Source organism: Siniperca chuatsi, linkage group LG17, assembly GCF_020085105.1.
Source record: "Siniperca chuatsi isolate FFG_IHB_CAS linkage group LG17, ASM2008510v1, whole genome shotgun sequence".
Taxonomy (NCBI): Eukaryota; Metazoa; Chordata; class Actinopteri; order Centrarchiformes; family Sinipercidae; genus Siniperca; species Siniperca chuatsi.
In genome coordinates this window covers 15,646,749-15,674,177 of record NC_058058.1, presented here as the reverse complement: position 1 = coordinate 15,674,177, position 27,429 = coordinate 15,646,749, and the positions used below count along the sequence as shown (strand labels likewise).

Genomic DNA, 27,429 nt, shown 5'->3' with positions numbered 1-27,429 from the left:
GGGTAGTTGCCCACTTTTACCCGGTTGGTAATCCATAAAACAACAGCCTATAGGCCTAACTACTGTAGCCTACCACAGCCTAAACTTACAGTTCTTTTCAGGTGGTTTAAATTCACTGCCGATAGTGCTCCCTCACTTCTTCAGGTTTTATTATTATCCACTTTAAGAAATCAACAATGCCATTGGATTACTGCCACAAACATCACACCCCAGCTGCCCTGTTTTTCAAAGTAACATCCTGGCTGTTTCTGCTTAGGCACAGCATGCTCCAAACAAAAGCTGGACAGGTGAGGGCAGGTTTATTTTGTCCTCATGTTTCCTTAGAAGATAAAATTGAAAGCAAAAGCGGGATGGCGTGTTCTGATAAGACACCTGCTCACCACTGCAGTGTATTCTGATAATCTCTTGTTGCAAACGTTGGGGTCATTACTCATGTCAAACATATTTTAGAGTATTAGGCTGTTGTGTGGATTTACTTTTCTTTTGTTCTCTCTTCAAAAACCAGTAGACTTTCACTTCTGCCTAGAGTTATGACAGGAAGGCTTTCACTGTTGCTCATCCAGTCGTCATCATGTAAATGATTATCTGGATAATGAACCCAGGGATAGTTTCTGAATCAAAGTAATAGCCACTGTTATCTCTATCCATTACCTAAACTTAAGCTATTCCTTACTGGGAGCAGCCATTACTGTAATTGATTAACACTGTTGATTGTCATTAGTCAGGGCCATGCCATGCTACAATGCCAGCCTGATTAACCAGTCACATTTATGAAGAAAGTGGAGCATCAGGAGCAAGCTCCCCGGGCCCCTCTCTGACTCATGATGTGTGTTATCGCAGTCATATCACTGCGTACACATTCATTCAGATGGCTGGAACAGAAACTATGGCACAGATCCAGTTTTTTTTTTCTACAAGGCACTTAAAAATAAGTAGGAAAACCAGCAGTTTGTCTGCTCTGTCCTTTCACCCTGTGTGAGTGTATCAATGAAGCACACTTGAGACAGTTAAATTTTCAAAGTTTTTTTGTTCAGTTTGGTTTCAAAATAAAGATCACACAATTGTTTAGAGACAATCTACAACAGGAGTTACAAAAAATAGTTGCCCAGGCAATAAGCATACACAGGTTCTGTTAACTATACACATATGGTTACAGGTGTGCTCGTAGTAAATATACACAAGGCTGCTCCAAATGTACACCGCGCTGTGGCGGGCTGCCTCTCTCACCCAAAAGGACATAGACAGTATGATACAGCACTTACAGCACTAGAGAAATGCCAAAAAACACAAGAATCTCCTCTGTACAATCCATGGGTTTACCCCTCTGAAAACAGTCATGGGTAACTGAGGGGTTTTTGGGGGGGTGAATGAGTAAAAGTTATTTCTCCCACCCAGCCAGCATACACATACACATGACACATTTCATGGGGGTAAAGCATTCCTATAAAAAGATCTTAAAAAAAGGTCGAAAAAAACAAAACCTTCAACATAAACCAGAAGACAGCACTAAGTCTAACATAACGTGTCCAATTGGGAGTCAGTGGGAGATCGATGTCTTAAGTTAAGCAGTGACAAGATGAAGATAAAACCAAGCGTGGCGAATCTTTGTACAAGTACTACGCTGTATAGAAAGGGCTTTTCAAAACAAAAATTTGATATTACAATTTACAATATACAACAACTCATATGTCACAACCAAGGAGGTGAGAATATACACTGAAATGCACAGGGTTTTTTTTCTAAGATTTTTTTTTCCAGAGTGAGCTTTTTTTCTTTTTTCTTCTCATACCAAAAAGGGTGGTAAAGCACTTTTACATTACAAGGGTTTACAAATGTACAATTATACAGTCAGAAGTATGTGGTCACTACTAGGATACATTATAGATACAGATTCAACATCAAAAACCAGAAAAACTACAAAGTTTTATATATATATTTATATATATATATATGCAAAGGTCTACACCAAGTATACACGTTATATTTATAGAAGCAAGACCAGAAAACGAATCTCCCATGCTAAATGATCTGTCTGCTGGTTAGCTGATGGCGTGTGTGTGTGTGTGTGTGTGTATTCGTCTATGATTCTGTGATGTCAGACAAATTAAATACTCGTTCCATCTCATAGTGGTAAATAGCTAGGATGGGAGGAGGGGGAGGGGACACTAGGATTGTGTGTGCAGCAGTAGCAAAAAGTGAAATTATTTTTGAGTTTCAGAAAACAGGAAACGAAAGGAAGGAAAAATCCAACACAAAAGGAGGGAGTGGAGCGATGAGTGGAACAGGGCTCACCTCTCTCCACTCCCTGCCTTCCTCCCCTCCCTCCCCCAGTTCACAAGGCCTGGGCTCGGGTGGGGGAGGGGCAACAAAATCCGACAAAAACTAAGGCTGCCTGTAGCAATAGGCTCCTCCCGAAGGGTTGTCATGGAAACTAGGGTACAAGGGTACTGTACGTCCTCCATCAGTAGGATTTGGAGGAGGGAAGTGGGCACTGTGCCTGAAGGGTCAGATAGGGACAGGAGACGTGACAGCATTAGGAGGGTGATCAGGTGATAGACATGATTTCAGGCTGGAGGGGAGGGGTAGTCGGTTTACATGATGCCATTAGGAGGGCCACAAAGAGGACCCAGGTCAACGCCGTTCTTCATGTAATACTTCTCCAGCTTGGCCAGGATGTGTTTTCCATACGTATACTTCCTCAGGGTGGAAATGTGGGGCCGGATCTGTACAGAGACCAAAACACACATGATGAACATGTTCAAACTGGATATGGGCAGTAAGCACTTCCAACACACCCTTTTTTGGTGTTTCCCCTTCATATGTGCAGGCGTTACGCACTACCACAACACCACCACCCATTTATTTGGAAATCAATGATCACTTATACTTATGTCAGCTTCTGTGTCGTTGCCTAGGGAACCACTGACACCAGTGACATGATTAAGATTTATTGATGTGCAGGTAAATGAAGGGTTGGGTCGATGGGTTGACAGAGACGTGCTTTTTTTCCCAGGTTGATATTTAGTGCTGAAACAATTTGTCAATCACAACAAAATTAATCAGACAATTGTGATTATTGTTTAAAAGTTGTTTTCCGTTTATAGGTTTTGTATCATTGTAATTTATATACCTGTGTTTTATGTCTGTTGGTGAGTCCAAAACAAATTTTACGACATCACTGAGTTTTGTTACGTTTTAATGGGTTTTGGTGGTGCCTCTTTTACAGACACATCAACAGTAAATAAGTAATCTAGTAGTAATCTCGAATACATATATATACAAAAACACAAGTTTGTAGCCCTCTGTAAAAAATAAATAAATAAATAAATAGATAGTTTGTAGAACAGTGGCACTGTACTTGCCTTGTTTGCACTCTTAATAGCCTACAAACGCATGTTCACAATCATTGAATGAAAGGGTTGCACATAACATTAACTTCATAATACAATTGATTATGTTCTCAAATCACACGGACAGTCTTTTGTTTGCTATGAAGGGAAAATATTCAAAATGAGACACTAATTGTAACACTGAATGCCTGAAAGCTCCTCTCCTTGCTATACTGTATTGACCAAAGCTGATTATGTCAATACAGTACCCTCTTCTTTCCACCTACCTTGTGCATTACGATCTTGCGCTGGGTGGGCTCGGCCACGTCGATCATCTTCTGCACCACGTAGTTGGCGTACTGATCCTTCATCATGGTGTATAAGGCACTGTGGGGGCCCTCAGTCAGGCTGCACACCTCGTCTATCAGCACTGCCCGTTCTGCCCGCGACGCATGGGTCACACACTTCTCCACCACATTACTAAAGAAAGGAAGGGATGAGTGAGTGTGAAGACACGTTTAAAACAAGGAAGAGAAAAGTCTGATTGCAATTGTGGTAAAACAAAAGAAAACCCTTTTTCGAAGAAGGAGGGAAGATAAGACCGAAACCTTGTATTTGAACTGGAATTTACCTGGCAAATTTGTGCTGGCTTAGTCCCAGTACATTGCCTCTGATCTCAGCCACTATCTTGCTCTTATCCTCAGCTCGGCCATGCTCCAAAACGTGCTGGATCACATAGTTGCCATACTGGTCCTAAATAAAACAAACCACACAGACACATTAACTAAAACGGGAGGAAACCAGCTGGTGCTTCTGACGTCACATCAAACACACAGCCAACTTCAAAAATCTGGACCAAGAGAAGCTTTATTTAAGCCAGCTTGAGGTGTCATTATGCTGAAAAACATAACTGGTGGAAGAAGAAAGACAGCAGCGAGTGCTAGTTTGTGTGTGTGTTTCATGTTCTTATATCCCGGTGGGGATTTTAACCTGAATGCACACTAACTGTGCACTGTGTGTGTGTGTGTGTGTGTGTGTGTGTGTTACCTGCACCAGCTGCTCTGTGTGTTGATGGAGCTCCTCTAGTATAGGCAGCGTCTGTTCAGGAAGGCAGTGTTCGAGAATGCGCTGGATGACTCGGCAGCCATAAGGGTGAGTGGAAAGGGCAAAGACCTGAGAGACGCACATAATTACACATCTTTACTTATTCAACACATACCAAGTGGTCCTGGAACTCAGTGAGTTGAACACGGCACTAATTTACTTTTGTTCAAACTGTTTTCACTTAAAAAAGGTGCAGAAAGTCCACTGGATTACAACCCCAAATGATAAGCATACTTTCACACACCCAGCCCACCCCTGCAGGGAAGGTGAAAATAAATTCCTGATATGCTTTCAGCTACACAAACAATTCTGAGCCATTGAGTAGAAAACATGCAGTTACACAACATGCAAATGTGTAAGAAGCAAAACGCTCACACGTCAGCGACATTTACTGTCAGAGCATCCTGAGTGACTCCTGAAAACTGAAACCTTTCGTTTGTATCAAACAAAAGGCACATGCATGAACACACTAATTCTTTCTTTCAACACTTTATATTAATGTAACATTTAGCTGGTGGATAGAAGATGGCTGTTGCCACTGGGCTGAGGTTTCTGTTGCCATAGCAACTTACCCTGTCCCTGGAAAGGACTGAGTACTGTGTATATGTACTTTGGCAGTGACAATATGCTTGCTGCCTCAAGGCAGTAACAGTGTATGAGTGCAAATAAATGTATGTGTGTGTGGCTGTCAGCCAAGCACCAGCAGGCTTCAGTGATTGAATGTGGAAATTTTGTGTGTGTGTGTGTGCGCGCGCTCACACACACAGAGTGGCCCCACCTGTCCCTTAAAGGCGTCTATGATGAAGTGCAGCGCGTGAGGCTGGACACACTCAATACACTTCTGCACCACGTGGTTACCGTTCTGGTCCTTCACACACTTCAACACATGGCCGTCCAGCTCCCGCACCATCTCACTCTGCAGGGAGGAGGAGGAGGACAGAGGCGGAGGAAGAGGGAGAATGTGGAGAGGGACATGTAATCGTTGTCAGAAGTCAAATATTGCCTGAAAGCATTTTCCAATCTCCTTCATTTTTCACAGTGGTTCACAGCCCAACAAATAACACTGGGCTTTGAACGGTTGCCCTGGAGAAATCTATTGAGGTCCATTAAGGAGAGATGGATACCTTTCTCTCACACACACACACACACACACACACACACACGCAAAATTATTTCCTGATGATATTCAAACAGATTTATCTTAACACCTGCAGTTCAACATTTGCATATAAACTGTGGTATCATTAGCCTCATTCATCGTTGATGACAGAGTGCCTGCAAGGAACCTGCTGCTTCACGAGGCAGCTCCAACATAAAACCCATAATGTAGATGAAAAATGCCATTTCAGCACGAGGATCACCTCTTTATCGATGCAGCATTCTGCTATATAAACAGAAATTAGTGATCCATGAGCAACGCATCCTCATTCACAACTGAATTACGAGCACACGGATAGTAGATATGCTTTGAAATTGGGACACTTCAAAGCATATTTTGCTTTTTTATGCAGATCTTTTTAATTAAGGTAGTTAAATGCAAATTTACAATCTGTTTCCATTATTTATACTTTCATAAAGTGCAATGAGAACTAGTGTACTTACAATGACCTGCTGATCAGAGGGGATGAACTCCAGAGCTTTCTGAATGACCCTGCAGCCGTACATCTGCAGGGCCAGGGACAGCACATGACCTCGGATCCTCTCTGCCAGAGCCAGCTTCTGGTCCAGGCTGCCAAACTGAAACACACACAAAATAAGCCTGTAAATCCTTAAATCCGTTTGATAATACATGACACAATACCACATACATTACACATTCACACAGGCCACAAAGCACATAAAAATCAGGTGCAGTTCTAGAGAATCATTGACTGAGATGTTCCCATGAATTCAATCTTGGCGACTCAAATCAAGTTTTGTAATGATGTTGATAATGACCGGTGTTTCATACACACCTCAAAGAATTTCTGGATGACATAATTTCCAAAGACGTCCACCATGAGCTGGTAGGCCGCCTGCAGTATCTCACTGAAGACAAGCTGGCGCTCCGCTGAACTGGCTCGCTCCAATTTCAACTGGATAAACCTTTAAGAGACAGAGAGGATAAGCATTATATTAACCACAGATATATTCTGTATTAAGTTCCAGAGATACATTACCTCTCTTATTTTGTTATTCGCTAGCTTTTGCAATAAATAAAAGCCTCATGAGAAAGTATACAGCCTGCTCTCCTAAAACCTACTTAGTATATAAAGGGGATTTACGAAGTTTGGATGAACTTGTAGACTAAGACAAATAAACACATCAGACAGTGACAGAGCAATAAAGTGAAACAGAGAGAGAGCTGCTCCTGTATCTTTAACCTGAGGGAACAGTCTGACAAAAGGAGATGAAATTCAGAGTGGGGAAAAGACAAGGAAGAAGGAACCACGCAGCCTGTGATGTGAAGTGATAGATGCCAGGCAAAAAGCAAAAGGAGATAAAAAGGACAGAGATGTTGAAGAGACTGAGGAAAGAATATGTCTGGAATTTGCAGACTGGACGTCATGTTGTATTAATAGATCATTAGAGTGGAAAAGTCTGCATCTGAGGTAGGGCTGGTTCAACCCAGACAGAGCTAGAATCCAGGACCCCAGAGTGGCCTCCAGGGTGCCCTGCCCCCCCTCAAATTAGCACAGAGATGGAAACATATCAATGACAGTTTGTTCCATTATCAATACCAATACTTGAGAATATACAGCCTAAAGAGGCAGCATAACACAGACCAAACTGTTTGTAAAAGGAGGCCGTGTGAAATATTCCACATCACGTTCCAATACAAAGTTTTGTAGACCAAAGACAGCAATGTCAGGAATTTAAAAGGAGCAAAAGAGGAGTTTTGTCAGGTTTGAGAAAATAACTCAATTGTCATTTCAGCTTGAGCTTGGCGATAACAAATGTTATCAGAATCCCTGCATTGCAAACTGGGGAAGTCAAATTTGAAAGACGTGGGCATAAACCAGTCAGAGTAGATCTAATGAATGATGTGTTGCATTGTGGGAAATGTAGGATCCAGTGTTTTTGGAGCATAACCCGCACTAGGGACTGAAAGTCAGGATCTCTGGACCTTAGCTGCATCGTTTTTCTGTATGCTGTCTCTTGCAAGTCCCCCAAATTTACGGAAGTGCAACACTAAATTGCTGGAGTACAGCAATCAGACCCAACTCTCACAATGTGACTGCTGCTATGACCCACGTCTACAAATTAACCAATTGGAATAAGATATGAAATGATGTGTTATACACTGGCTGACATGACATTCCATGCACCACTTCTGAATAAAGTTTAAAAAACAGTGCCAGCGCTATGGCCAATAATGCACCGAATGTCATTTTACATTCAAAGCTTCTATTGAGAGTTTTGAATGAAGCTTCGAATGTCTGTTGTCATATTTTATGATATCATCACCCTAAAAAATGTTTTAATTCCGCTAACAGAATCCTCAATTTGAATAAAGTGATATGATCTTTTTTTTTGTATCGACGTAACAATCCTGTGAGAGGGAATTTGTCTCCACTGTCTGCTCTGCCTGTCTGCTGTGTGTGTGACTTGGCCCCGCCCTCGGTCAAAGAGACGCAATGACCTGCAGCTATGCATCTGAGGCACAGATGGAAAGTAGAAGAGAGAGACGGAGGCAGCGATGTAACCTGGTTGCTAGTACGTTTTTATAGTATGAGCAGTATTTGAATGTTGATTTAGAATTCGAATGTCAACGTTATGAACGAAGCTTCGAACTATTCGGTACAGCCCTACTAAAAAAAACACGTAATACATTCACGGCTATGGCCAAAGATTGGTTTTTGTTTTGCTGCATTTTTAAAACATGAAAGCGGTGCAGATCGATGATGCAAGTTGATGACCTCTTTTACTTGCATTTTGTTTTTCTATTCACATTGTAGCACTAATACTTGTGCCGTGTCTGCCTTCTCTCATAATGGGCAACGTGAGATCACTGGCGAATAAAATGGACGAGCTAACGCCGTTAGCCCGGAGTCAGACGGAGTTCCGTGAGTGTAGTTTGATGTGCTTCTCAGAGACATGGTTACACCAGGATATCCCGGATCACAACGTTTCCATCGATGGCTTTCAGACTGTTCGGGCCAACAGGGATCACACCAGGTGTGGTAAGTGGAAAGGCGGGGGGCTTGTTGTGCTGGTCAACAACAGATGTTGTAACCCTAGTCACGTTACTATCAAGCAGAGTATCTGTAGCCCGGACATTGAACTGTTAGCTGTGGGACTCTGGCCATATTATCTGCCACGTGAATTCTCACATGCCATTGTTGTGGCTGTTTACATCCCTCCCTCTGCTAACCCAGCATTGGCATGCAACGTCATTCACACAGCCATAGCACAACTCCAGACTCAGCACCCGAGTGCACTCATATTAATCTCGGGTGACTTTAACCATGTCAGTGTTTCAACAACACTGACTAATTTCACCCAGTATGTGAGTTGTCCTACTAGAGAGGAGAGGACACTGGACCTGCTGTATGCTAACGTTAAGGACACATACAGCCCCCCCAGAGAGCCCCTGGCTCTCAGGCTAACGGCCCTCTTCAGACTGATGACTCCCCCCTCCCCCGCCTGTAACTTCTGCTGTGTGCCTGACTGCTGATTAGGTGAGAGGACAGCTGATGAAACTCCACTCAAACAAGGCTGCAGGCCCCGATGGCGTTAGCCCCGAGGTGCTAAAAGCCTGTGCACCCCAGCTATGTGGAGTCCTTCAACATGTCTTCAACCTGAGCCTGAGTCTTCAAGGGGTCCCCATTCTGTGGAAGACATCTTGCCTCGTTCCTGTGCCGAAGACGCCGTGTCCCAGTGGCTCCAAGGACTACAGACCGGTGGCGCTGACCTCCCACATAATGAAGACCCTGGAGAGACTTGTGCTGGAACAGCTGCGGCCCATGGTCAGACCCCTTCAGTTCGCCTACCAGCCCCGGCTGGGAGTTGAGGAGGCCATCATCTTCCTGCTGAACTGCATTCACACCCACCCGGACAATCCGGCAAGCATGGTGAGGATCATGTTTTTTGACTTCTCCAGTGCTTTCAACACCATCCAGCCAGCCCTGCTAGGTGAGTAGCTGGCAGCGATGCAGGTGGATGGCCCCCCTCGTGTCCTGGATTGTTGACTACCTGACTGGTAGACCACAGCAACAGTGGTCAGCAACACTGGGGCCCCTCAGGGGACTGTCCTCTCTCCTTTCCTCTTCACCAGCCAGTCCTGCCACCTTCAGAGGTTTTCTGATGACTCTGCTGTGGTGGGATGTATCAGTGGTGGTGATGAGTCTGAGTACAGGGCTGTGGTGGGGAACTTTGTTTCATGGTGTGAGCAGAACCATCTGCAGCTCAATGCGACAAAGTCAAAGGAGCTGATTGTAGACCTACGAAGGGCCAAGGCACCAGTGAGCCAGGTTTCCATCCATGGGGTCAGTGTGGACATTGTTGAGGACTACAAGTGCCTGGGAGTACACATGGACAATAAACTGGACTGGACCAAGAACACTCAAGCTGTTTACAGGAAGGGCAAGAGCCGCCTCTATTTTATGAGGAGGCTGAGGTCCTTCAACATCTGCCGGACAATGCTGAGGATGTTTTATTAGTCTGTGATGGCCAGTGCTATCCTGTATGCTGTTGCATGCTGGGGCAGCAGGCTGAGGGTAGGGTAGGACGCTAACAGACTCAACAAACTGATCCGTAAGGCCAGTGACACTGTGGGGGTGGAGCTGGACTCTCTGTCGGTGGTGTCAGAGAGGAGGATGCTGGCCAAACTACATGCCACCTTGGACAGTGTCTCCCACCCACTCCATGACGTGCTGGTCAAATACCTTCAGAGAAAGACTCATCCCCCCAAAATGCACCACACAGCGCCACAGGAAGTCATTCCTGCCTGTGGCTATCAGACTATTTAACTCCTCCCTCTAAGTGTCAGTCTATGTGACCCTAGGTCACTGAACTGGACATTGGATCATTAACATCACTGCAATACTTGACATAATTGTGCAATATTCTGTGTTAATACTCCTGTGCAATATACTCTTCAGTTTAAAATTCCCTATTTATTGATATTTATTCATACTTCTATTACTACTGTGCAATATCCACCGTCTCATAATAATCTTAATAAGCTACACTTAACTTGACAGTTCATGGACTATTACCTTATACCGTATTATTATCATCATCAACCGGTATCCCACTTTGTACTTTTTTAAATTTTATACTTATACCCACTTGGTACTTAATTTATTTTCTGACCTGTATTATAGTGTATTATATTTTTTGCTTAGTACTTCTATTCCTGTGTGCCCTGACGTGATAGGGAGCTGCTGTAACAAAAGAGTTTCCCCTTGGGGATCAATAAAGTATTTCTGATTCTGATTTACCAGGCATTGATCATACAATCTGACCTGATTAAAACTGTATATTATACAATCTGACAGATTACAACCAAGATTTTATTAGACCTACTTTGCACTGTTTGACATGCAATGAACCTGCAAGATCTCACAGTGAATAGGGGCCTTTAGCCATCAAATTTTGATGGTTGGTGGACTTACATTATGTTTTTTCCCCATCTGCGGTGAAACTCTAGGTAGGCAAATTGGGACTGACTTGCAGGGCACTGATGTTATATGTTGTGTTGTTATGTTTTAAGTGATATTTGCGTACCTGCTGCCGTGCTGGTCCTGGCTGAACTCCATGATGTGGCCAGCGATGTCTCTGAGCTGCAGGTTGGGGTAGCGGTTGTTCCTGAAGTCCTCCAGCAGGCGGCTCCGGCCTGACGGCATCACGTCTGACATGCCATAGCGTAGCCGTGACGACGGGAACAGCTGGCTGCTGGGTGAAAACAGGGAGGAGCCTGAGCTGGCTGCGCTGCGGTACTTGGCCTCCGCTCCTGGGGCTGCAGAGATGAAACGCCCACTGCCATTGGTCAGGCCTCCTGAGGGGTCAGAGAGAATAGGGAGGTGATTGTTAGAACTGGCACTGTCCAGAGTCTAATAGCCCAATAGTGCTCAGAAGAAAGAAAGGCTCTAGGTTTAGAGGAAATCTAATCAAAGCCTGAACCAAAAACAATGAACATAAAACAAAGACCATGCTAAATATTTCTTTAAAAAAACAACAGAATGTCAGTAACTTTCTTCCCATATATTCATACAAATATCCAGAGTGGTGGAGACATGTGCATCTTATAAAAAGGCAAAAAAAAGTCTTACTTGTGGACAGCTATTTTAAATTAGCTTTGTTTGGGTTTTTTTTGTTTTTTCTTTTTTAAGTTTGGCATGGTGCATGCTAATTTTTAAAAGCAGGGTGAAAAGGAATTTCTCTCTCATTGCACTGTCAAATACTGCTGCAATGATTACTTCCATGGGTTAACATGTTTTTTTTTCTTTTTTTAAATTGATGACACTGCAGTACTACATTTTTGAGACAGTATAATGAAAATTATATTATAGCCATGCAGCACAGAAACATAGCACTGGATGGCAGCAATGCCTCAAATATTAAGCTGGTCTATACTAAGAAAATGTCCTGAACACACAAAAAGTGACAACACAAAGTATTGTCTCAAAACCAAAGAAAAATTAACACCTCTCTGACACAGTCATAACAAAAACAAATGTATTGTTTAATTTGTTCAACTGCATTAGATTATGTTGTGTAAGTGTTAATGACATTATGTCTAATCTGTTTATTTTAAAATGAATGCGTTGTGAACGTACATAAAACTGAAGCAACATCTGTACCAGGTGATAGCTAAATGTTGGTGAAGCATGATTTGTAACATGATAATATATATCGTAGAAAAGGTTTCAGTCGTAGTCATCTGGACACTGTTTTCAGAATCAAGACGTTTCGGCTCCCATCCGGAAGTCATTCTCAATTGATGGGAGCGGATGGGAGCCGAAACGTCTTGATTCTGAAATCAGTGTCCAGATGACTACGACTGAAACCTTTTCTACGATAGAACACTCCTGGACGAATGAGGGACTACACCGTCTTATTTTGAAGAATAATATATACAAATATTTCAGTTAGTGTCTGTACACAGTGTAGTTCAGGTCTCAGTTTCCTTCCTTCAAAAGTTGCTATTTACTGAAGTTCATATCTGTGTACTGTCACTTTGATTGTTGATTCATCACGCTTGTGTTTGTATTACACTTCACTCTGCCAACTGTCAATCATGGAAAACACAGAGGAAGCAATAAAAGTCTCAGTCGGTAATTAATCCCTCAAAACATGCTGCTTTACAAATCTGCTGTCACATTTCAGTCTTTTAGTTTGGAAAATCTTGTTAACTGGAACAGCAGTTGATTTTGAGCTAGGTAGGACACATATAGCAACACTATTTTAAAAACAGTGTGAAAATGTTAACATCTAATTACATACATTACAAAATAAATGTAGATGTGTGAACAATACATTCCTTGGCTATAAGACTACACCAGGGCATCTACAAAAACTTCCTGTTTAGGCCTAGTACTCAAAAGATTATGCATGTGGTGCATATTAACACCATATAATTTAAAATTCCAGATAGCTCCATGTGTTAAGCTTCAATAAACTTGGAACTAAACTCAAACTGATGCTGCAGGGAAGCTTGTGGAGTCTTTACAGCTTTGTCCTACACATGCTCAATGAAAATATTGGGACCAATTAGGTGCAGTAAATTATGCCAATTGATAGTCACAGCTGGCATATTCAGGCACGTTAACACACACAACCAACGACACTGGTAATCTCAATCACTTGAATCAAACACACTTACCAAGATTGAGGTTGGACGAGGAGCTGTGATTGGAAAGGGAAGGTGGGGGTGTGAGGGAATGGGAGGGGCCCTGGTTTGGTAGGGGCATGCCCACGGGGCCAGGGGAAGGACTGAAGCCCAAGGTGCCGTTATAGAAGCCTCCATGGCCAATCGGGGTGAGGCTGGAGGGCGTGCGTTTGTACAGCTCATTGTTGCCTGTCAGGGAGTCCCGCCTGGAACCGCTGCCACCACTAGAGTTGGCCACTAGAGGGAGACAAAGATATAAATTAGACCATGGTATCTGGAGGAACAGTGAAATGTTAATTACTGTTCTTTTATTTGTTTAACCATTAACAGCTACATTTTAATGCACTTTTATTTCATTTAAAACTATGAAACACCAAAAAACTTCAGCTGACCTGACAGACTCTCCAGCAGTGAGTCAATGTCAGAAAGGTGTATTCTTACCTGCTGTGCCGAAGCCTCCCAGGGTGGCCCCCAGCGTGGCACCGAGGGAGGAGGAGTTAGGCTGGCTGAAGCCCAAAGAGGCAGAACCTGGTCCAGGCTGGCCAGAGCCTTGTGAGAAAAGAGAGGAACTCTGGGAGGACGAGCTGAGGGAGGAGGATCCGTAGAAGGAGCTTCCTCCCAGAGCGCCACCAGGGCCACCCTGCTGCTGAGGCTGCTGGGACGTCATGGCACGAAATGGACCATTGGCCCCACCACCCAGACCACCGTTGGCACCACCGGCGGAGGCTGCTGCTGCTGCAACTGGAGGGAGAGAAAACAGAATAAGTGATTTCACAGGTTTTCCTTCTGGCCCACCAAAGTGTTGTTTCTAACAACTCTAAATAGTCATATAAACAGTAAATAGTCATACTTAATGAAATTCAAAGTGCCACATAGATTCTTCAGGAGATACATTTTAGGGAGACTTTTTTTTTTTTTTTTTTTTTTTTTAAATCACAAACACTTAAACACATTAACACTGACTCATGGGAACTCCTTGTAAAAATCTAAGGCCAGACTCAATGGTACAGTCTCATAATCTCTTAATTACATGTTCTGGGTGAATGGGACATTCAGAACATGTTTTTAAAGAACACAATGTGCAATCCATTGTTTTGTGTGCATGACATCCTTCTTTGTCTTGTTGGCTGAAGCAAACAACACAGTCAGGCCAGACCTTCGACCAACGCTGTCCGTGCACTGCTGTCTTACCTGCTTGTGCTGCAGAAGGAGATATGATGACAGAAGCAGGGGCCATGAGGCGGACAGGGCCACTCCTAGCTCCAGTGTTGACCACCAAGGCCCCTGTCTGATCATAGTAGGCTGCAGGGGCCAGGACTGGGTAACCTGAGAAAGAGAGGGCAACAAAGGAATATTCAGTGTACCTAAATTGATCTTATGTTGTTTCTTTCATGTAGCTATGGGTGGCTGTGGGTTATTTTAGTTTTCACTGACTGAAGAGTCATTTCAATTTCAGAGTGACATTTAAGACTGCCTCTTGTTTGGATATATATAACTAAGATCTGGAAATTTTGCTGTAATAGCGATTTGTAATTGGGTTTGTTGGGAGTTTTGCCAAAGCAGTAAAAAGTGTGATAGAGAGCAGAGTGTCATACTCACCAGGAACTCCTGCTGCTAACCCCTGCCCAAAGGCAAGGGCTGAGTTGACTGCTGCTGCTGCAACCAGCTGGTCATTCTGCTGACCCTGCTGACCCTGGCTGGGGGTCAAAGGTCGCTGGTTGCCCCCAGCACGCATCACCTTTACAAAGTAAGAAAAACAAGAGGTATTTGCCATTATCAGTATGCAAATTAATACAGAAACAGTGCTCCAAAATCAGTTCCAAAGCAAAGAACCTAGATTAGATTAGAGTTAGTAGATTAGAGTTTCTATCATGTTCATATTCTCTGGTTGTTAATGTCTAAAACAATGACAAGACAAATGGAGCCATGTAATAAATAGCCAGGATAAGGGCACATTCCTTATATTAGCATAAGCATATATGAGCAAAGCAGAAGTAAATAAACAGCAGTTGGATGAAACATTTCCTGATTGGCCTATAGTGTACACAGGCTACATAGTGTACATAGGCTATCTCTGCTTATAGATCCTAGTAGAGCAGCAGTAAGACTGAATGCACATTTTAACTGGCACATAAGGAGAGCTCTGATAGAAACATCTTGAGCCAGTTTTTTTGGCGAGCAGCCAACTGACCTGCTGTTGGTTCTGCTGGCCCTGGTTAGCCGCCTGCTGATTGGCCGAGTTATTGGCTGCAGCAGCCTGCTGCTGGAAAAGGTTGGCAGGATAGACCCCCCAGGGGGTCACACCATAGTACTGGGGAGGCATCACTGCCGGACCTAGACGCAAACGAATAAACAAAATAGAGGTGAACACTGTGTCCGTGTTTATGCATCTCCTTACTGTGGAAAATTTTAAGTAACATTAATGTTTCTAAATCCTTCCAACAGCCATTCAACAGCATCTAAATGGAGCTCAGGGTCCATTTTACAAAAACAAAACAAAACAAAAAAACCCACAAGTCTCACCGAGTGTAGCTGCTGCTGCTAGTCCAGCTGCGTAGGGGTCTGTCCCTGGTGGAGCAGCACTGATGATGTAAGGATTGGGCACAAAAGCTGGGGCCAGACCTGAGAACACATGGAGGGAAAAGGTGAACCAGGGCCGAAAGGTTTCACATAATACATGGAATAAATTCATAGAAACTCGAATGAACCTTCAACACATGATAAACACTTCAGGACATACTCTAGCAAAGCAAAAATTAAGACTCTAGATACTAAGCAATAAATAAAGCTCTCCAGATTTTAAGTTGCATGACCACAATGTTTCTGCACGTACTCTTTAGGCTTGTTAAGCATTATTTGCCTTTGAGGAAACCTAAGAAATTTTAACCCAGCATTAATTAGTTGCCATGGGACTGCAACAACATGTAGTTTTTTGTAACTTCTGTGTTCTTTTGCTCCAAAATGAAAAACTAGATAATTGTAGCACCCACTGAGTCACTGGTACTGATCAACAAACGGCAAATATAATATAATTACTTATGGGACAGTATAAGTCTTACTTTTGGGCTGATATTTCAGGTGAAGTTACCTTTGTTTTTTTTACTACCAAACAAAATGGTGTAAAATCATGTGGTTGCACTTTCCATTCTGTTGTAAAGCTGTGTATAGTGATGTATGGTGGTATGTAGTGATCCCATCACTACTAAACTACTGAGTAGAATGTTATAAATCAATAGGAATGATGGGGAAAGCTACAAAATAAGACCAATGGTGTTAAAAGAAACTTTCAATAACTCGGCAGGCTCTTAACTGACACAAATTATAAGGAAATCCGACAGAGAGAAAATTAAGTGAATGAAACGAAATGTCAAATAACAAATGAGACATCGACATTCAGCGCTCCTGCTCATGTCCATGCATGCACACACTCACTCTCTTACCAATGTGAGTCTGCTGTGCTGCTGCCAAGGCGTACTGCTGCTGTTGGGCTGCTGTTAACTGCTGCACCGCTAGGGCGCTGTTTCTCTGAAACAGCTGCAAACAGCACAACGACAGGTGAATCACATTTTAATGACAAATGTTTACTGTTTGCTGTACTGCTCTCTGCCTGTTGCTCTTACCTGCTGCTGGTTGGTGTAATCAAATAAGCCCACAGTGGGCGCAGAGTCCATCTGCATCTGGGAGTTGTAGTCAAACTGAAGCGGCTCCATCACCGACTCCATGGGGTCCATGGTGACACCACCTTGTTCCACGCCAGAGAAGTCCTCGGGAGGTTTGGGGCCTCCACCACCTCCCAGGGGTGTCAGGCCTTCAGGCCCTACACCCCCGGGACCTCCAAGCAGGTCACCCTCGGGGCCAGGGGCCGGCATGTTGCCTTGGGGACGACTGCAGGGGTGAGAAAGGAGGAGGAGTAGTTCAGTTTACATCTAAAAGGCTGTTTGTAGAGTGAGAAGCATTTCAACTTGTGAGTATGTGTGCGCCTCTATCACACTGAGTCCTACCCAAACTCTTTGACATCGACGTCGAGGCCGTTCTGCACAGGTAGCCCATTGGGGTTGATGACGTCGCCAATGACATCAGCTTCACCTTCTGTCAACTCTTTCAGTTTCTCTCCTTCAAATGTTGCCTTTGGTTTCTCCCTCTTCTCCTCCTCCACCTCACCATCCCTCTGCCCGTGTGATGGAGAGAGACAAGAAAACTAATTACTATTAACTGATAAACTTGAAAAAATGAAATATAGAGGTGCCGATAACCTGACAGTGACAGAGTGGGAAGGACAGACTAACATGGTGAAAGACCTGTCCCCATTTGATCACTGGCGGTGAGGACACAAAGTGAGAGAAAAATGACAGATGGGGTGTGCAGTCGAGGTTGTCGAAGGTGTTATGGTTGCTGAAGTAGTATCGAAAAGTTAATGCGAATGTGTAATACATGAGTAATGAGACTAACATTGATGGACAGAAAGAGAGAACAGACTTCAAGACTTACATAGGGTCCTTTTCGGAGGCAGGAATCCAGTTTGTCAGCCGGTGAGGAGGAGAGGACGTACTCCACCATGCTAACTCCAAGCCCTCCACTCTCGGAGCGCGGTGACATCACCGAGCCCACCCCAACTTCACCACCGCCATGGAAACCCTGCCCTGGCCGACGGGACACCATGATTGGCTGAGACACCGAGTGATCTGACGTGAGGGGAACAGGGACTGTTAAATAACATTCGTGCACGGGGGAACACTACATTTGCTCCACGAACTGTTCAGGCATGAAAGCGACAGCTTCCCAACACATAGGCACCATTAACAGGATAATATTGTTGAAGTTTTTTTTTTTTTTTATTATTTGTTTTTTAAACTTCACAAATATTTATGGACATTTCCATTTAACCACTACTGAACCTGTTCTTTTTACTTATTTTACTAGACGTCTTTTATTGGACTTTATTTGTATCAGTCTTATTATAATCCCACTGATGGGAGTATAAACACCCTGGGTTTTACTTCTGTTACAACTTTCTGTTTGTTTTTTTGTAATTGTCTCTCCTGCCTACAGCTGCGTTGGGGGTATCTGAATTGCCTCTACTAAGGTGTCTTACATTTTGTTTCCCATTATGCTATGGGCCACTACCTATAGATATTCTATATCTATTGCTCTTTGCTTCGCATTTATGCACTGCTGCACTTCTTTTAAAATGCTGTATTTTACTAGATTTTATGCTTATTATGCATTCTACTTTTTAACTAACCAAAGCATTTCACTCTACAAATGTATGTATTACTTTCTCCACAGCTATAAACTGAGGACTGAAGACTCTGTCCTGATTCTAAAACACAGGGATATTTTTTTGCCTACAGAAATAACTGCACTGTGTTGATATGATACGCCTGAAATGTCAAATCTCATCATCATCTGGGAGAAAATAAGCGTGATCTCACTTTGACAGGAATCTAAGTCTATATTTATGAACACCAAACAGTGATTGTTCTGTTGGTTTCTTGATGTGCTGGTGAAAAGAAAACTTCCATGTTTCACAAACCTTCCTGCATTCTTAACAGCCAGCTATCTGCCACCTTATCACAAAGGTAAGGCCAGACTTGTATATACCTGAGGCACCCCATGCACTGTCCCTCCACTGGTCCAGAAAGATCCCTTTTGGTCCATCCTTCCCAGAGTCATCCGTCTCCCAGAACTTCTTACCTGTTAGCAGCTGCTACAAAGACACAGGACAACACAGAGGAGAAACAGGTTAATTAAAAATGGTTACACAGATATTGCAAGTACATGAAAAATGGAAGAAATATATTTATAAAAATAAATATCAGTGATTAGTTTGTATAACTGGCCATCTGAGCAGAACGGTATAAGATGTCAAAATGTCTTTTGCTTTTATTTATTTTGGTGTCAGTAGCAATGCAGCCACCAGTGCTGCATTGCAATTTCCAGTAATACACACATCAGTTGGAAGTACTTTGACCCCTGACTGCACCGCAAAAACAAGTACAGGCCATTCTAACTGGATGAGTGAAGCAAAAGCAAAATAACACACTACCACAATTGAAGCCAGTGTCTAAGAGCAACCATAAAACAATTAGGGCTCATTATTTTTATTAACAAAATGTCAATCATTTTGAATAATTCTAACTACTTCTAAGTGTTTGGACTTACTCTGAGAGACTCTAGCATCTTAGCAGCACATTTGTGTTTCTCTACATATCTCTATCCATATATCTCTTCATTTTCCATTACAGTCAGCACCTTTTCGTGCTATAAAAAGACTTTGTTTCTGTAAACTACTGTGATCAGTATCTTCTGGCAACAGAAGACAACAACTCTTGGTTGCATGGGGACTTAAAATCTGTTTAAACTGATCTGCCATTTCTAGGTGAAAACAAAAAATGTAGCATGTTATTTTTTTGTAACATGTTAATACAGCTCATTACAGATGTATTACAGTCTATAAACAGCCAAACAATATTCACCCAATATGAGATACAAACGAAAATACATCAGCCTATGTTCAACGAGCAAAAACTAATTGTAGGCACTGGTCCAACATTAACAGAATGACTGAGTGTAGACTGTGTTTGAGAAATGCCAACGTTCAGTCCAACCATCTTAAATTAAAAGGCATCTCTACTCAGTTTCTTCTCATCTTTCACTCCACAATACTTTTGGCTCAAAGGTACTGAGCAACGGATCCATTTCTTTTTCCTTGGATTTCCGGTTATTCAAGTTTGACTCTCTGCGAGCAATCGATCATGTGTCTATTCAGCCAGCTGCCCCAGACACAAAATACAAGTGTTGCCATGTAGCATCTGACCTCTTCAAATCCAGTGAGTTTAATCCAAAGTTTAAATATCAAAACTGCACTAACACGCCGTGAGTAACCACAGCCCAAATGCTCCATTATCAGCGGAGGTATTTAAGCTACATGGTCACATAAGTCATCTTCTTCTAGACAATACGTGTCACCGACCATCAACCCTGAGGTCTCACCTCTCCCATGGCGCGGCCCTCCAGAGCCAGAGCCTGAAAGTCATGGTTCAGCTCGTCCATGGACCGCACCTGCAGACAGAGAGCCCAGTGAGACATGAAAAGAATGTTGTGTATATCATACCAATGTAGAGACATAAACTCAAACTCTAATTACCTATGAAAATTAGTAATTACCTTCATAAATGATTTGCCCCATACATTAGAGTAGGCGACACTAAAATTAACTGTTCAAATTGGCATCAATTAAAACTTCTTTTTTTAAAGTATGTCTAAGGCAGGATTTTATGGTTACATAGGAATACATTTGAAGAATAAAGTTTTTTGTGATCTTTGTCTGAGCAAACAATGGTACATTTGGCATAATACGATAACAGCACCAGTGCTGCAATATACTGTATGTTACCACTTGTGCAACACTAACACACACACACACACACACCTGGCTGTCATGGATGTTGTCTCCAGTGGGCCAGCGATGTTTGCCGGGCTGTTCACCGTGCTGCCGCTGGAAGAAATAGTCTACCATGGCATCATCCTGGGAACGTCCAGCACCCGCCACACCCTTAGAGACATACACAGACGTGCATATTATCCTGGAATTACTGGCAACAGTAACAAGCAGACTGTGTCTGAGCAACAACTCGAGACATGCAGGTATCGCCAGGACCTTAAGTATTTTCCAATGTTTTACAGAGTTTATTATAAAAACAAAACAACACAAACTCGAGCATGCATACATTTTAATGCACGTGGAACATACAAATCAACATCAATATACAGTAACTGAATAGCCAAATACATGTGATAAATAATACAAAGATCAAAAGGCAGCTCAATCAGAATGTAAATACAAACACAAAAAATCAAATGATTTAATGTCCACTGTGTGTGCTGCTATGAAAAAAACCCCATTCTTTAGTCTCTTAGCAGAGAATATGGGATGGATACTAGGTCTTCAATATCTGTATTAATACTCATTAATCTGCTGGACATTATAAAGATAAAGACATTAAATCCCAGGTGGAAATAATCAGAGGTTTTCTGCCAGGTAATTGAAAACAATTCATCCAAGTGTCTTTTTTAACCTTATGAACACATTAAAAGGAGACCAAATTTGTCATATACATTTTCAAAAATTCATCATCAAAACAGCACCGTAGTTTGATTTATTTAGAGCCACATCCTCTGTTCAAAAACTCAACTATACCCAAATAGGAGGCATCATTTCTTTTCACTGGCAAAGCTTATGGTGACTTCCTCTCTTACTCATTTTGAGGGCAAACACAAAATTCCCCACAAGAAACTCATCAAAGAATCAGTCAACATGTACTGGAAACAGCTGGGCTTGGTCATTTGTTGTACACGCAAAGCGTGCGGCAGAACAAGCTACCAAGATGTCATTCAATCAGACTAAATTGTTACTTATCAAATGGACTGGACTTTTTTTTTCTCCAGGATTTGTCATGACAAATGCTAACCCTGTTATCAAGAAGTAACATTGTAGAAACACTTAACAGATCTTCCCATTCGGGACATTACAGTGCACTGAAGCTGCAACATTACATTGTTGACCCTTATTGCAGTCTGAGTTCAGAGTTGTGGACTGTATTTCTGACTGCAAAAAAACTTCCCAATTAACTAGCAGAGGACACTACAGATAAGTTTTAATACATAAAGAACATCGACATCACCACTGGCCAGGAGAATAAAGACAGAGTGATGACTATTAGGTGTTGCTCTAACCTAACTAGAGCTGAAAGTAACACTTTTCATTCATTTATCTATCAGTTCCTTTTTGTTTTCAATTAATCAATGACAAATGACCATCATAAGTGACCAGAGCCCAAGCTGATGACTTCAAGCATGCTCAAGCATGTTTGATATACTCACAGACACGTAATGTTGCCCAAATTCAGTTCAACAATGTCAACAGATTCTATCTGATTTACTACTCTTTGTCCAGTGTTGTTATAATTTACTCTTTCACAAGCAGAGGCTCTTACGATTAGCATTTGCCATACCGACGATGCTAGCTATATGAGCTGGGATAACCTAAGTAGCATGGTTCCGCTTAAAGGCAACAACCTGCCTAGTTATTGGTGGTCATTTTCTATTGTTGTGATATGCAGAAAATAACAAGTATAGTTGCTAATAGTCAGTTACGCTAATTAGTTAAGCTAATAAATGGACATTTACCATTTCACAGACTCTTACCAACCTTAATAATACAACCATTATTTGGTCGTTTTGCATTGCACTGATACGTATTATTTTACTAGGCCAACATGATAAGAGAGCTTGACCAATGTGGGCTACTGTTGTTTAATATGTTGTGACACACGCTAATAAATGTAGGGATTGTGAGATGGCTTGCAAGAGAGGGAGAATACAAATGTCTCTATCTTTATGAATGGCACTTAAATGGCTATAGTACTAGAAGACCAAAAGCACACACTGGACAGCCACATATTAGCAGTGAGATGTTCCTAATTGACAGATGTTTGCCCATGAATGAATGAAATATGTAAAAGATGTCAAGATTTTACCTGCTGGCTGGGGGGTGTGGTCTGAGGGGTCTGCCCAGTTGGAGGGGCATGTCCTCCGCTGCTCAGCACAACGGGCATGCTGGGAGATGTAGTTCTATGGTGGGGGCTGAATGAATCCTGCCAGAGCACTGCTTTCCTCTTCAACACACACACACTGCTCATTCCACCACAGCCTGTCCAGGGAGAAATACATCTGTCACATGCAAACAATAGCATACTGGGCCAATACAGTGAACAAAGAAAATATTTGATAAGCTCTGAACAGTTTAACACAGAATTTACTCATTCAGGATGGAGACCCTATGCTCAGTTGCCAGTTTATCAGGTACACCTACCTAAAACTAATGCAGTCTAATACAACTTCACTGCAATAAATCTGTCATAAAGAGTCTAATAATATTTTTTCACAGAAACTGCTACTGTTTCAATAAGCAGTAACAAGGTTGTGGTTTAAAAAGCACACCTGCTCCATGTACCTAACAGCGAAAAAGTACTAGAAACACCTTTCAGCAAAACGCAGCACAATTCAACAGCACCACAAAGTACAGCCTACAAAATGACCATTAAGTTGACTCAACACCTCTCTAAAAAGGGAAATGAACTAGAAATGAACATTGTAACCTTTGCAGGATTTATTGCAGTGCTGTTATATTGACTGCAGGCAACTGAATCTTAAGCATGTTTGAAGCATGCAAACCTCTGTTGTAACAACATAAATCCAGTCAGAGTGATGCAGCACGTCAGGCTAAAAGTCTTTGTAACTATATTCCAAAATAACACATGCACTGACAACTTTTTTTTTTTAAGGTCTTAATGCCAGCGTGTTGGCTTATACTAGCTAATGTTCACAGTAACTAAATCATGACAAAGACAAACTATGATCCATGTTCTACAACCCTACTTCATAAAAAAACAGTGGTGTCAGCAGAAAAAATATGGACTAAAACAAATGGGTCGTCTAATCATTTTCCTGTTCCAAATGGTTTCTGATCAAAGTTCAGAGTCAGTGTTGCTGTTCTATAAATCTCTCAATACATTAGTCCTACATGAATGAAAAAGGTAAGCACTATGTATTTGCATGTAAATGGGACCAGTATCTATCTGTCATTTTAGAATAGAAATGGACTTCCCACATTTGACAACTTCAAGCCACACCAGAGAAGCAAAAAACATCTCAACACATATTGTAGCTTCAAAATGGTTTTAATGTCAAACTACACTCCAGTTGGTACAACTACCTAAAACTAATGCAGTCTATTACAACTACACTGCAATAAAAACTACTTTTATGAAGGTTAATGTGCATTTCCAATACTCCATTGTCCATCCAATTTAATATCAGTGGGGGTAGACAAAATATTAGAAACACCTCTCAGTATAATGCAGCACAATTCAACAGCACCACAGTCTCATAAATAATGATAACCACAAACGTTGAATCCACACCTCTCTACAACAGTTTCAACTAAAACAGAACATTATAACATGCATAAAGGAAGGACTGGTTGCAGTGATGTTGTTTTAGATTGCATTAGTTTTAGGTAGGTGTACCTAATAAAGGATGCTGCCTCTCAGCCAGTTGTTTCCAAAACTGCCATAGAAGAGTACGGATATTTTCACGCCAGCAAAAACCACAGCAGTTCACTGTACTAACAGTCCCTCTTTGATTGAAAATGGTCTACTTAGTAAAATTAATGAATGTAATGTCTATTTTGAATATAGAACTGCATCCTTCTGCAACACAGTACTATTTAAATAGACTTTAATGTAAATATCAAATTAAAGCCTAATTAGTTTAATCCTTCTAAATAACCCAACGTACATTATTAAGTTTGTAGGTTGCAGCCACACAAGGGACAGCACTAATATTAATCATACAGTAATCATAACATTTTTGGAGCAAAGTAGGAACCTGCCATTAAAGCTACTTAACTGCCGACAATCAGGACAAGAGAGCTGGGATCGACAGATACAAACCAGCAAATCACTTTACAAGCCAGCCGAGGAGGCAGGTGATTTAACTGCTGACCTGTTACTCATAAGTTACTCATAAGTCTTTTTAAAAGTTTCTATGTTAAAGCAACCCCAAATACTATTTAGACACTTATCCCAGAGATCTGCATATCGGCCACAGTTTTGCTAGAACACCTTAAACCAGAGAAGGCTATCTACAGAAATTTAGTTGCTATGAAAACCTGTCTGTCTGCCTGTCTGTCTGTATGTATGACTTTAGGTGGTACATGGTTGCAGATCACTGCTACCGGTCATTGTAGAAGTTCAAAGTGTTACAGCTGATATGTTATACCACCACCAGAGCTGTGGTTTATTAAGTACACCCAGCTAAAACAAATGCAGTTCAACAGTCCTGCAATAAATCCTACCTTTATGAAGGTTATAATGTTCAGTTTTGTTGAAACTGCTTTATTAGAGAGGTGCGTATTCAACTTTATGGTAATTTTGGAGGCTGCAGTTTGTGGTGCCATTGAATTGTATGGCATTATACTGAGAGGTGTCCCTAATATTTTGTCCAACCCATTTATATCAGTGAGGGTAGGCTAAATATTAGAAACACCTCTGAGAGTAGCACAGTGCAGTTCAACAGCACCACAATTTACATGATAATGACCATAAAGTTGAATAAACACCTCTCTAAACCAATATTAACTGTTATTAACTGTAATAGATTGCATTACTTTAAGCTAGGTGTACCTAATAAACTGCCAACTACGCGTATTGCGTAAATGGGAACAATTTAAATTATATTAGTAAGTTTGCGCAAGGGGGGGTTACTGACTTTGTTTACCAAGAAATGGAGACAAACTGGTGTATTTTGTAAAGGCCCTGTGGTTTAACCCAGGTTTAAGGATGGTGGGCATTGATAAACCCAAGAAATACACAATGTGGAAGGACCAATCTGTTTGGTGGTCTTGGTCAACGACGACCTCGGTGGTTTTCAAGAGTCAGAGGGATATAATTTGTATTTTACAACCTCTCCTTCTCCAACAAGCTCTAAATTACCAGTTTCACATTAAGTGTCCCTACAGGCCATAAGGAAATTACAAGCAGTTCTTTTTTACACCGAGCCATATACAGTAATTAACTTTGCCAGAGTCTGTCTGACACTGTGAATCTTCAAACCCATGCAGCTTTCTCTCAAGTCTGCTGAAACCGCTGTGCAACACACCACCTCCATAAAAGACAAAAATCCACGAGCTGTCACAAAAGACAAAACAAACCATCTTGCCATGTGATCATTCACATATGTCAAGTTACTCGTGCGTTTGTTTTCTTGCTCCAGTCTTCATTCAGCGACAAGGAAATGTTAGCTCTTTATTCCTTCGCTACAGCTCTGAATCAGGTAGAGAAACACCCGGAAATCCAACACTGTGGCCATTCCCCAAAGCGAGGCGCACACGGCTTGTTATGCTACAAGTTTAATTTAGCACACGGAAACAGGCACTGTGCTCCAAAATCTAACTGGGTTAATCATTATTCAACACCGGAGATCAATCCACCGCATACCGGGCACAGAGAGGGGTGTGACAATACGAGCAGGCAACCTGCAGCTAGCAGGAGATAACGTTAGGTGTCTGAACACAGACCAAACATGTCTCTCCTAACAGACATGACACATCAAAACGAAAGGGAATATGTAGAGGTTCCGTGGAAGGGGTGGTCACAGTTACCGGGGATTTCATTTTCATGCATCTGCGTCCACTCACGCCCGTCTCAGATCTGTTATGGAGGATTCACTGCCCATGTCTACCAACAATAACACGGCCTCCCGATACAAGCTCAGCCCGGGCGAACCGGTGGCCAAACACGGGTTCCACACAATGTTTTAAACAGCGGCAGCGGTCCCCTTACATCACCTTCTTGTTATTAATAATCACCCGGGGGTCTCTACCTGTCTGCAGACCTTGCAGCCCCACAGGTCCCGGTGACGCGGATGCTAACAAAGGCCCGAGAGCTGTCTGGAGCGGAAGACCGACACAACGGGAGGAAGGAGGCAAGCAGCAGAAAGGGAGGCAGCCGCTTCAGCCTCGCGAAATACTCCTCTTTAGCCCCTGTCAGAGCCGCCATAACAACAATACCCGCACCGATGCGTGAATAAGCAATGTCCCGTGGTGCCGCGACCGGGCAGGAGGTGATACTCACCGGCGGAGAGGGTGGATGGTCGCGGATTTCGGCCCCAGTTTCTTTCTGACACCCCAAGCTTTCACTCCGACAACATGGCGGCTCGACGGAGGAGCAGGCAAGAGCGCTGCATGACGGGAAGGGATGTCAGAGAGCGTGCGGTTCATTGCGCCAACCGGGGCGGTTGGGGAGGGAGGGCCTTACCGGACCGGTCCCTTTGTTATGTGTGTGTACTCTATTTGTATTATGGTGTACATTTATAACGGATTTTGTTTTGACTTAATTCACATTATTTGTTAATGGTGTAAAAAATATCTTTAGTTTTTTAAATAGACTGTACAGCCTGTACAGTAACTGGAACAGAGGACGTGACTAAAATAAACTACAAAAATAACAAATCCTACTGAAATAAAAAATATCACAACAAAATTATATATATATATATATATATATATATATATATATATATATATATATATATATATATATATATATATATACATAT

At 42.2% G+C, this 27,429-nt stretch overlaps 1 protein-coding gene across 2 annotated transcripts; it reads right to left on the bottom strand.

Annotated features, from left to right (window-relative positions):
* Nucleotides 1-1,007: 1,007 nt before the first annotated feature.
* pum1 (pumilio RNA-binding family member 1) lies at nucleotides 1,008-27,102 on the bottom strand. Of its 2 annotated transcripts, none has more exons than XM_044171709.1 (23): nucleotides 26,946-27,102; nucleotides 22,788-22,960; nucleotides 20,681-20,803; nucleotides 20,242-20,310; nucleotides 18,850-18,955; nucleotides 17,737-17,930; nucleotides 17,250-17,416; nucleotides 16,869-17,133; nucleotides 16,689-16,782; nucleotides 15,772-15,870; nucleotides 15,440-15,582; nucleotides 14,848-14,986; nucleotides 14,440-14,574; nucleotides 13,690-13,989; nucleotides 13,243-13,485; nucleotides 11,145-11,415; nucleotides 6,389-6,518; nucleotides 6,036-6,170; nucleotides 5,212-5,349; nucleotides 4,377-4,502; nucleotides 3,961-4,082; nucleotides 3,617-3,809; nucleotides 1,008-2,723 (listed from the first exon to the last, which is right to left on the bottom strand). In XM_044171709.1, the coding sequence occupies exons 2-23, from the start codon at nucleotides 22,947-22,949 to the stop codon at nucleotides 2,592-2,594; spliced, it is 3,486 nt and encodes a 1,161-aa protein (XP_044027644.1). In that variant the 5' UTR covers nucleotides 22,950-22,960; nucleotides 26,946-27,102; the 3' UTR covers nucleotides 1,008-2,591. The 2 variants fall into 2 exon arrangements, with proteins under 2 accessions (XP_044027644.1, XP_044027645.1); XM_044171710.1 differs by having other exon boundaries at nucleotides 18,850-18,952.
* Between the last annotated feature and the right edge of the window lie 327 nt (nucleotides 27,103-27,429).

Bases quoted from the DNA above. Each gene is read 5' to 3' on its own strand.
- pum1 (XM_044171709.1), bottom strand. From the start codon at position 22,949: ATGAGCAGTGTGTGTGTGTTGAAGAGGAAAGCAGTGCTCTGGCAGGAT. The intron at 17,417-17,736 runs GTAAGTCTTGAA...TCACACGGGCAG, and splicing joins GCCTCCGAAAAGGACCCTAT to AGGGATGGTGAGGTGGAGGA. The intron at 2,724-3,616 runs GTAGGTGGAAAG...GTCTCTGTACAG, and splicing joins GCAAGATCGTAATGCACAAG to ATCCGGCCCCACATTTCCAC.